The sequence below is a fragment of the Aphis gossypii genome, chromosome 1, assembly GCF_020184175.1.
Source record: "Aphis gossypii isolate Hap1 chromosome 1, ASM2018417v2, whole genome shotgun sequence".
NCBI classification, from domain to species: Eukaryota; Metazoa; Arthropoda; class Insecta; order Hemiptera; family Aphididae; genus Aphis; species Aphis gossypii.
The window spans coordinates 49,208,152-49,220,608 of NC_065530.1; the positions used below are offsets into that span (position 1 = coordinate 49,208,152).

At 24.4% G+C, this 12,457-nt stretch overlaps 1 protein-coding gene across 2 annotated transcripts in view; it reads right to left on the minus strand.

Moving 5' to 3' along the window:
• The window catches only part of LOC114126805 (follistatin-related protein 5-like), a 114,562-nt gene that overhangs the window by 101,402 nt on the left and 703 nt on the right, over window positions 1-12,457 (minus strand). For both annotated transcript variants that reach the window (XM_050200252.1, XM_027990824.2), the window contains exon 2: window positions 2,783-2,866. In XM_050200252.1, coding sequence (XP_050056209.1) covers window positions 2,783-2,851 — 69 coding nt within the window. In that variant the 5' untranslated portion in view covers window positions 2,852-2,866. The remainder of the gene's footprint in view (window positions 1-2,782; window positions 2,867-12,457) is intronic.

Sequence of the window (12,457 nt, forward strand, 5' to 3'; positions counted from 1 at the left end):
TAATAATTTAATGTAATAAATAATGAGTGAATGTTATATCAATAATGTAAAATAAAATAAAAACATGTTTCACTGAATGAACAATTCCTTCCAACTGAAAAAATTCAAATATTTTAAAATAAAAAAAAATAGAAATTTTTAACTATTTATATTATTTGATAACCAGTAATGTTTCGAGTGAATTATAGATTTCGTTACGATTTATCAACACGCGTATGAATTTTCAGATGTATAATGTATAATGTATATAGTATATATATATATATATATATATATATATATATATATTATATACTTGTAATATATAAAATAAACTCTTACTGATAAAAAAAAAAAGTAAATGTAAAATATCCCACTCAAGCAATAGATAATTTAAAAACCAAGTAAAATAAAAGATATAGATACCCTCGATATGAAAATATATGCAAATGTTACCTTTTCGTAGATTTGGATCAAAACTAATATTTCCCATGGGCTGGTATGACTCATAAATAACAACCCCGTTGTCTGTACTTATTCGATTTCGATAGTGAATGAGTAAGTAACAACAATTGTCAAAGGTGAAAGTAAATTATGATAGTATTCAACACCATTATTTATAGTAGTATATATGAGAATAATATGACATATTACTGTAACATTGTTTTAATTATAAAACAACATAACTAACATTAATCAATAAGTAAAGTTTTTTTAATTCCTCGTTTTAAATTTGAGTATGAACAATATAATGTACGTATTATAATAACAATGTTATACTATAAACTGTAAATATTAGATTAATTGAAATATACTATTTTTATTATTTGCCGCTACTAAATCAATTTACTGAATTAATACAAGTTTACTCGTGTTATTCATATACTAATATAAATAATTATACCTTAATTGTTAACAAAAAATTAACTTCAGAATTTTCAGGCTAAACATTTTTTTTTTAACGTCAAAGAAACTAATCTTTGAGTTAGTCCTATTTTTATATCTTGAAAATACTTAGTTGTAATGTTCTTGATCCTCAATAATTTTTTAGGAGATTGTATTTTTAATACAAAATAATTTCAATGTTTTAAATTTTAACTAAAATCAAATATTTGTTTATGGATTTTATTTAATTTTTTAACTTAAATTATATAATAGGTATATAATATAATATTATAGCTGATAATTATTTAAAACAAATATAGCTTGTAAAATGTGTAATATGATATTGATAATATTCAATTTTAAAAATTATCAAAAAATAAAAAAATAATACTGCTTGAAACATTTTTTAAGAGTGTGATATTTCTTTACTCTATATATATGTTATACAGATATGTTACTTGAACATTAATAGATAGTTAATAGTTAATACTAATAAATTCTAATTACAGACTACATTAATTACTTTTTAGTCAATGAACTCTTATTACCAGCCGTTAACAATACAATGGTATGATCTGAACTAAAAAATAATACTTATTTTAGTCTTAAGAGAAGTTTATTAGTATCTACATACTTTAACCTTCCAGCAGGCACACTGTTGTAAAAAATACAACTGTTTTGTAATTTATTATTTTTTTTTTTTTTACTTATATTTAATTGTTATCTTATCGACGGTCATGGATATTCTTCGAAAATGTTATTATCTACATTTTAGATTGTTTTTTAAGTGTTTTATGAATTTAAATAAAAACAATTTTTTGAACGTATTCATTTTATTTTATTATTTATACTTTCTGTATTAATATAATATGTTTATATTAGTTAATTTTATTTAGATATATAAAACAATAAATGTAATAATATTTAATATATTATATACGATAATGACATCATATTAGAAGTATTGTAAAATTTACAACGCGTGACTACTATTCTGATAGAAAATATCTCGCTTACTAGAAGGTTAAAACACATTATATATCTAGGATTTAATTTTTTAGAAACTTATTAACATAATTTAAACGCTAATAATAATATGTTTTTAAATTCACAACATTTAACAACATTTTTCAGGTTTCAAGATAAACCTATCACCACTTAGAACCGTCTTTCAGTTATATACATTGTATAATAATATTATAAAACGATTTATCATTATTCACTGTTTTAAATGTATACTAAATAATAGATTACTGTCTTATGTAGTTATACATATTAATTTAACACGGTTAAATTAATAAATACTAACCAAAATATTTTGATTATCAACAAAAATATCATCAATAACTATCAACGGTTCATGAAAATTATTTAAATCATACAAAATTTGACAATTATTATATAACTTTAAATGTGCATATGTATATTAAACGCAATGTTTACGAAATAAAAATTGAATACATATTTAAATTTAATGACATTTAATGACTGAGACCTTTTAGACACCATTAAGCATCCATTGTTTTCCCTAAAACTTCTAATTACAATTCGAAAATTGGTCTTAGAGTTCTACATTGCATAAACGTTTGTTCAGATAAAAGCTATAGTTTCCACCACGTTTCCCTTTCCCGGTAAAGGGCAGTGGTAGACAGGAAGTGTAAAAGGAAGGGAGTATTTAAAATGGCGCTCGGCCAATTTGTATTCTGGTCGTTTTACGTTTATCCTCTCCCAAAAGCCTCTAATACCGGGCCTTTTAAAAGGCGTTTAGACAAAATGAGCTAAGCATAGATTTACCCGAGATTAACACAGCAAGAGAATTCGTTTTATACATATTTTAATTATTACAGTTGTTTCATACCACCAGATTAAACTATGTATACATATATTATAGGTATACTAAACAAATATTGTCATTTACCTTAGCGTTGACATCTGCAGCTGTTGAAATCAGCACTAATAATAAAACTGGCAAAACTATACGGATCATATTTCTTCGTCCAGTCTAAAACAAAGAACAATAATATTAAGCTATTACAATATAATACAATACTGCGGTGATGATTATAACTTAAGCATATTGAATGTTTCATTTCAATAAAAACGTCATTGCTTAACGCAGGATTCCGACCTCTGGGTAGTGACACACATTTACAAACACAAAAACAACTATCAGACGTAATATAATGGTCACCTTCATAACCCGCGATTTATTCAATAGAGTCGTTAAATATCAAGTTTACACAATGGCGCGCAAAACTAGTGTAACAAATGATTAAAGTAATCACATCTAAACCCTAAAAAAATCAAACGATATAAACGATCTTTGTAGTTATACAGGAAAAAGATAGCCTCTAGACTCGCAATAGCTTATTCACTGGTAAAATAAATATATTTGGAAGAAGAGAACTCTTTTGAACATTATGTGTTGCTCTTTGTAAGACCCTAATAATATACTTCAAGAAAGTCACCATTTTTATAGTCTTCGAGACACAATCACAGTATCGTATAATGTATGGCCGACGCAGCAAATAATCAATCTAATGTACCTATGTATAAATATATACCTATTCACGCATTCAAGGAGATTTTCAAAGGTGGGGGAGCCAAGGAAGCAGTAGCTTTAAAACTTTTTAAAACTTATCTTCTTCTTTTAAACTTTGCCTCTTTTAGTTAATTTGCCTGTAACTGAACCGTTTCTAATTACGTTAGTATTAACCATACTATAAAATAATCTTCATGTATACAACATATCATAATGGGCAACTATACATAGTAAAAATATGTTTATGTTCTATTTTAATTATCTAGCTAGATAAATTTGAAATTACTGGTTTTTTCAATAATATTTAAAGAATGATATATAATGAATAATGATGTACCTACGCCTTGTAATTAAATTGCATGTGACTCAGTAATAAATACTCGAGAAAACTCGTGTTTACCGTAAAGTTTTAGATATAATAGGTATATATATATTATTGTACTAGTATATTATATAGGCAATAATAATAAAGAAAAATATTGAAATTATACATCAAATAGTAATTTGAAAAAATATCTAAAAGTAAATGATACCTGTTCTTACGCGCACCATATATTCACTAATAAAACCGTAGGTAATATTTTCTTTCTTTCAAAATATTATTGACAATAATAATCGATTGTTATTGTCATCGTAACGACGGAATCCCTTCTAATGCTATAAATCGGTTAATTTAATTTCGTTGAAAAACCTTAAAAAACCAACAACAAACGGACGTTAGTTACCCTATCGTGCGCGGAACACTACACTGTTATGCGCCCTGAAAAACTACCCGAAACTCTGACCTTTAGGGACTCTAGTCAGCGTCGGTCCTGCATTTGACATTCGGCAAAACGCACCGTCGGCTATACGCAATTTTGGTGGGGTGGGAACTGGGGTTGTAGGAGGATAAAAACGTTCCTTGTTGTTTAGCCTCTCTCCCTACTTACCATCAGTCACCACTATCACCTCCACCCCGACGTATATATTATATTGGGTCCTCCGCAATCCACACATATATACCACCCGCCAAACGCTAAACCACGGACCTACCTATAACAAACAACAGCGTGCAATAATTTATTTATAGTTTTTCGACCACCTCCATACCAACCACGCTGTATAGCAATAGTAGTAAAAGTGGAAGAAAAAGTGGTAGCAGTAGTAGTAGGCTAAATGTATGTATGTAGTGTATAACACAAATACGACCATCTACCACAATCCGTGTGCCACTATCGCGTAAAAAGACAAAATCAATATCGGAATGTTATATTTTACTCAAACCTTCAACCCCACCTACCCCGCCAAAACAATCCTCCCGGCCACCAACCTTCTCGCCGACGCATACACATACATATAAAATATATATCCAACTTCACGCACGTGTCACGCTGTCAAACGCATACAAAGATGCACACGTAAGTAGTAGGGTGACGGACGGATGATTCTGTGAATAATTAATAAATCGGACGATGGAATAAATTATTTTCGGTACCTACACAAATCGTACAAAAATACTTTAGTAGTCTATACCCACTCCCAAAAATCTCCGTGTACAACGAAAATATCCAAAAATACAAAAGATATAAGGCTAACTATTTACAGTGCTCACTAATCAAATATTGCCAACTACCTAACACTTAAAAATGTTATACCTACTATTATCCGCTAACTACAAATTTAAAAGTGAATTTGATTACTGTAATATTATAAAAATTCAACGTGAATTAAATTAAGAGGCAAATTTATATATTTGGGTTATTTTTATTGTTGCTTCTTTTTATACCTATATATTTATTTTTATTTATTAAAGTAGAAAAAAAATATTAAGTGGTTAATTAAAAATTTATACTTATAATATTATTGATTACGTATAAAAAATAAATTAAAAGTCCTTTGAACTATATTATTATCAACAGTAATAATATTTTATAAAAACTATTTTGTTTATATTTCAATAGATTTTACAACCAGGTTTCACAAATTAAAATTTTAAATACATGTATAATAGTATAACACTTTGAATTTAATTTCAAAAATAACACACGAAACATATTATTGCGAATATTTTTCTCTTTATTTACTTCAATTAATAACAATAAAAAAAAACTAAATTCAAAAATTTTATTTCTCTTAGTACAATGGTAAACTCATGATGTATGTTTTATGTGACGAATTTAAATGCATTTTGCTGATATTTTTATGACTATAAATTACAAATGCTAAGTATAAAAACGTTGTACTAAAAACCTATTTTAAAGAAATTATTTCAATAAAAATAAAAATACAGTATACAATGTACAATATTATTATGTCAAGAATCTTTACGCTGTACAAGAAACAGTACACGATTATTATATTTTTTACACCTTTTCAAGTGCAACCCTTGTTTTTACTCTTGCTATGGCACCTGACAGGGTCGTTCGCAAAAGTCACGTTACTTTTTTGCTTCACAAAAAATAATAACTGAGTTTCATTGTGCGTGGTCACGAATCTTATTACAAAATGTTCTGGACAAGTTTTTGTCCTGTTATAAGAAGTGTAATATAAAGAAATTATTCAACTTTTAAAGAATGAATATTTTAAATATACAAAAATTGTCTATGACATTATATCAGTATAATTTAACGAAATAAAACAAATGTTCATTAATCATTAATCTGAACTATTTTAAACTATTATCACGTACTTAAAAAATACATTATCTCCTCAAATATTTTGATAATTATTTTATTACTGTATATATTTTACATTAAGTAATAGATATAACACTTTCAGTTTTATCAGTTATTGGGATTTCTTAATTACATAATGCCATGTAAAACATATTATGTAAGATTGTAATAGTATTATTAGGTATACTATCTGAATAGTAAGTTATTAATAGTATATTGCACTTATTGGCTTAAACTATATAGTAGATAATATAGTAGTAAACCAGCATTATCAATAACTAAAAATAATATATTTGTTATTTATATTATTGCCTATAGGTACATCATTTTAATCTGATACCTTTTTACTGTCTTGTTCACACAAAAGAAATAGAACCAGACATAACAACGAAAATATGACATTATATACATTAATAGTTTGGAAAGATATTCATAAGTTATAATATTATATATTAAAAGTGTAAACTAGAATTAAAATTATAGACTAAAATTAAATTCAATGCTTGAATTTGTCGAATGTTAGAAACAAAGTTAACTGTTTCAAAACAAAATGTTGTACCTGTTCTATTTTTTCTAAAATATATTAAAATTAATACAATAATTCAATGTATTTATTGATTTTTTCCAATTTAAATAATATATATATTATATATAATATAAATTTAAATACTTAATTATTAGTTTTGAAAATACTTTTTTTTTCTCAATAGTTTATGTAGATATGAGTGAAAAATAAAAATCAATTATAAAATAATTATCGATCATAACGAATATAAAAGATCTACATCATAATATAAAATACCCAAAACGACTAAAGATTTAAAGAAAAAAATAATACTGTAAATAATTGTAAATAAAAATAATTTGTATGTACGCATTTTATAATGTATGTAGTAAACACTAAACACACAAAAAAAAAATAATCTTTTTATACGTTACAATCTTATTTTTTAACTACGTATAAAAACGCAATTTAAAATACAGATAAAAAATCATAGAAAGTTAAAATTGTTTTATTATTTTTCATTAAAATAGATAATAATATAACAATAGAAAGTATTTCAAAAAAACATAACTTCATTATTAAATTTAATAAAAATGTTTACACCTTTATATTATACTAATATTACTACATTGAAGTCGTGATTGTATTAATCAGTAGTAATCAAAATCTTCTGCATTATTATTAGTAATAGAAAAGATAACAAAATAAACTATTCTATGTAAATAAGCCTATGTGCTTTCCATATTTATAATACTACATACTCGTTCATTTTTAGTATACCTACTTATATAAAATGAAGTTCAAGTGCTGACATTGCGATTAGACTGAGTATTTGAATGATTTTTTATGCAATAAAATAAAAGCTATAAAACCAGATTGCATTAGAGACAAATTTGTTCTTCCAATATATTTTTACGATGCCGTATGCATTTATGTTTTATACAACTTGATTTCGTATACTCCCCTACATATTTTCCTTATTTCATACGTATATTATTAGACGTGGTATATATTTATATATATATATAAACGTATATATATATATACTACTGCAATAATATAATCCATCCATCAAAAATAGGGGTAATCATGTTTTTCAGTGAAATTCAGATCTGTTGTTCGAGTGATAAATTTTACAAGTGTAGGAGATATGTCCGTGATGTGCTTATTTCCATTGCCATTATAACCCACGGACAAGTAGTAATTTTTCCATCTTTCAATATTCCATTCCAACACGCATATAGGATTGATGTCATTATAAAAGACGTTTTCGAAACTCTCACATACCGATCACATTTCATTCTGTCATCGATCTTTATTTATTTATTGTCTACTTCTAACCACTATCTCAGCAAAACATTTTATAGCCTGAAGTCTCAATGCTAAGGTACTATATAGCATAATATATAACATTTACATAATAATATATAGAATATAGAATATTCGATTTATTCTAAAATACATTTTAAACTCTGTATTTAAACACACGATTAATGATCCATAGATTTCAATGTTGTATATTGAATTGAATTATAAACATTTAGTATTTGTTGTGTACAAATAATTGATATTTAAAACAAAAACCAAACTAAATAATATGTAATTAAACAATGATAAAAAGGTACATAAATTTATTTAAAATATAAAACAGTTAACTGTAAAAATACCTAAGTTAACCAGCTAAAATGAACCATGATAATGTAATATTTTATTTATAATATTATATAATACAAAATTTTGTTTGAAATAGTAAAATAAAATACAAACAAAAAGTATAAAAACCCCAAAACATTTTTTAATTTACTGATTGAATAATAAATTAAAATAATATATTCATGAATTTATTATATTGTTTTTTATTACTTTTATTTATTATTTTTCAAAAAAAATTATGTAAGAATATGGTTTAAACATGTCATTTAATAAGAAAATTTATTTGACTGGAACAGATAAAATAAATAGCATATTATCATGTATATATTTTATGAAAATCCATCTAATTTTATAGAAAATTAATTTAGTATTCTACTAGTTATATTTCGTATCAAATCTCAATTAAAACTACAATTGCTTAAATAGTTTAATTTGTTTTAAGGTTCTGAAATTTTTATTCATGCTTTAGAACACTTTAGAACATATTTTAATTACTGATAAAAAATAAAATTTATATCATTCAAGTGGCAACAAGATAATTTAAAACATTTCAAATCGATAAAAAAGATAATATGATGTTTTTAAAGCATTACTTCTATATATTTAAAAAAAAAATAATCACTGGCATTTTTTTTATTAAAAAAATGATGTAATTTTACATTCAATTTCAGGAGATCATTATAAATCCACTATATTCTTAGCTTTACTAGGAAATTAATAAAAAGAAGTTTAACCTAGTATTGAGTCTAACCTATCTATTCTATATATTTGTATCCAGACACTTAAAATAAAAAATTAAACGTTATAAAATATTTTATTATTCCAAGTTTTAACTATCAACAAATTAATTTTAACCGCAATATAAATTTAAGTTTAAAAAAAATTAAATTTAATAAATACTTGTTACAATATATATTCATTGTTTCTAAAGTGTCAGAACATAATTTCTTTCTTCACTAGGTTGATAGGATAAACTTTCACTGATGGATGACATCGGTGTAATTCTAAGCACGTCTTGACTGTTTGCCAAAAAGTCGTGTTTATTAGAACTTTAACTCGTTCAATTCTCTCATGTTTTTATATATTTTTCCGTCTTAACCATCGTCTAGGGTTGGAGAAGGTGAAAAATGCCTAACAGATCGATACACATGACTTTTGGTAAACATCCAAAAATACCGCTGGCACGCGACACCTTTGCCGCCGTGGTATTGCAATAAAAGTTTTTTGAAACTTTTGGCAACAAATAATAACAACAAAAAAATACTAGGAAAATAAACGAAGAAGAAAAAAAATCCAAATGCTCAAAACCTACCATAAACACGTCAAATCAATACTGCCCCAGGTGGCCGTCAAAATCCGTTACACACGATTTAGCAATTTAAAAAACAAAATAAAATGTTATGTGTTACTAAATTAAGACTATAATACACTAAACACTTATACCAATCCAAGAAAACTTGTGAAATTAATCTCATATTATTCAAAAAAAAAAAGTTAGATTTTGTATCTTTGACTATGTATTCGATTAATACTTAATATAAGGTGAAAAAAAACCCGAGTAATAATTAATCTTTATAGACACTCTAATAAAATAATATTCATCCATAGGAAACGAATATAATATAGGTATTAACACTTATTATTAGTTATTATCATTATTATTAAAGTTGGTAGTTATAAATCATTAAATACTCATTATAATGAAATTATTAGTTAAAAAAAAAACAAGTAGGTAATTCCTCTGCTGTAAATAGAAATTGAGTGTACCTTATTGTCATTGAGTAGGTAACTGTAATTTATGTGTTAAATATGAATTCAATGATAAGTCACTGCATATAAAAAACGATTCTGAGCGGAGACAAACCTAACCTATAAATCAGCCTTCTTTCTTACAAAGTATATATTATTATATACCTATATTTATACTGAATTTATATTGATATTAATTACTGTAGCAATTCATTTTAATATTAGTCGAATATTAGTCATAACAGTATGATTAAAATAAATTCAATAGCTTAAAATTAACCTAAATATTTTGAAAATTCATTGCGTATAGTTACCTAAATATAAATATTTCAATCCCTCAAGAATATTTATGAATTACAACAGAAGAACTAAAATCGTTAATCTTTATTTAAATATTCAATTTTGTCAATATATATATATGTATTTTGGATTGATTTTTAATGTAATCAAATCAATTATGAAAAATCTTGTTTTTAAATCTTAGTTATACATAGGTATCTAAAATTTTATAAACTTTTAACTACAAAATAATTTTAAGATATTTTCGTCTACAAACAAATTTTATCAAAACTTTAACATCAAATGCTTATAAATATTATAAAAAAATCGTGACTATGTATTTTTAATATGCTTGAACTGCAATAAATAAGAACAACTTATATGGAATCTTATACTAAATTTTAAAGTTCCAACAGTTATTCATTTTTGTAATGCAATAAAAATTGAAATCGATTTTTCTAAAAATGATTTTGAGTATATAAAATCATGTTTCCCTCCCCCCCTCCTCAGACTATTACTTAGATCCAATATGCGACCAAAAATCAGCCCAACAGTTTAAAATGTTCGTATTTTTACTGTTCCGAAAGCCACACAAAAATAATAATAAATTTTAAAAAACATTCATGATACATTATTATTGTAAAATTAATACATTTATCACTCTACTCATAATGTAAAATCATGAAAAACTATTTTGTATATTATTTCCTTAATTAATTTAGCGTAGTAATAAAACATGAAGCTGAATAGGGTATGGAGAATTTGATCGATATAAAATTCGATAAATTAAAAAACAATTTTAGATTTATTTGTTTTAAATTCAATATTACATGGTAAATAATTAAAATTTATAGTACTTTCATACCTTGATATAACAAATTTTAAAAGCAAAATAATAAATAATTATCATAATATATCATTAGTTCACTAAAGTTCAAGAATTTTGAATGAACCTAAACAACCTAAATTCTAGGTAGGTAATAAAAAAGATTCAAAATCCATAATTTTCCAAAAATATCATGCTTATTAATAATTTAGTCTTAAGATAATAGTAGTGTTGATATGGCCATAAATATCAATTTTTAAAGTACTATGAAAAAATTAACATTATAAAATGGTAGAATATTTCAGATTATTATTAAATCGCCTACCTATACCATAATTATATATTAATATAATAAACTTATAAATCAATACCCATAGAACAGTGTAAACAAATTCGTGGAATAAATAGTTTAAAATTGATTTTAATAATTCATATTCATTCGAAAATTATAGTATACGTACATAGTTAAGATAAGTTTCAAGTATCTACAAATAACAATTTTTAAATTACAACTAAATAACCAAAAATTGATATTTTTGTTTAAAAATTTAATATTTTCAACATTTGAACTACAAATATTTATTGCAAAAAATTGTTCCCATGTTTTTTTTAAAATTTATTTATTAATTTTGAAACTTTTACTGCTAAGGTCATTAACTTACATTTGTATATAAATATATTAACATGAATACCTAATTAATGTTTGATATTTTTAAATTGCTGGAAGAGAAACACACTAACATTGTTACATTTGGAAGCCTTAGGTATTATATTATAATTTAAAACTTATCAAATTTTTACTACAAAATAATTTTAAAATGTTTTGTTTTTTAATTTTATCAAATAATAAAAACTGTTGTCTGTTAATTTTTGCTGATTAAAAAAAATATAAATGTTAGAAAATGTTTAATAATTGATTACGAACTACTTATAAGTTTTTATTTATTTCATGTAAATTAAAAATTAAAGTAGTTTAAACATTTTTATTTATTGAAACCATACACAATTTATATACAAAACTTAAATTTTTTTTAACTTACCTAATATAATTGATAAATTAAAAAAGTATCTTTTGATGGTTTTATTATTGATACTCATGGAATAAATGAACATATCTAATGTTTGATACACATATTTAATATTACATTTATTTTGTATTATTCGATTAGCCATACATACTATTAACATAATATTTAAATAAACGAAATCTCAAAATGATAGTTTCCACTACTCAAGCTGAGTTGAATTACGTTATACATGCGATCCTTCCAATACTAGAGACCTAGGATAGTGTGGAAAAAACTCGTTATGAACAATATTTTTTCTCCTCACATATCATCACTACAACAAAATGTTTTTAAACTCTTTTCAGCACGTAAAGAATA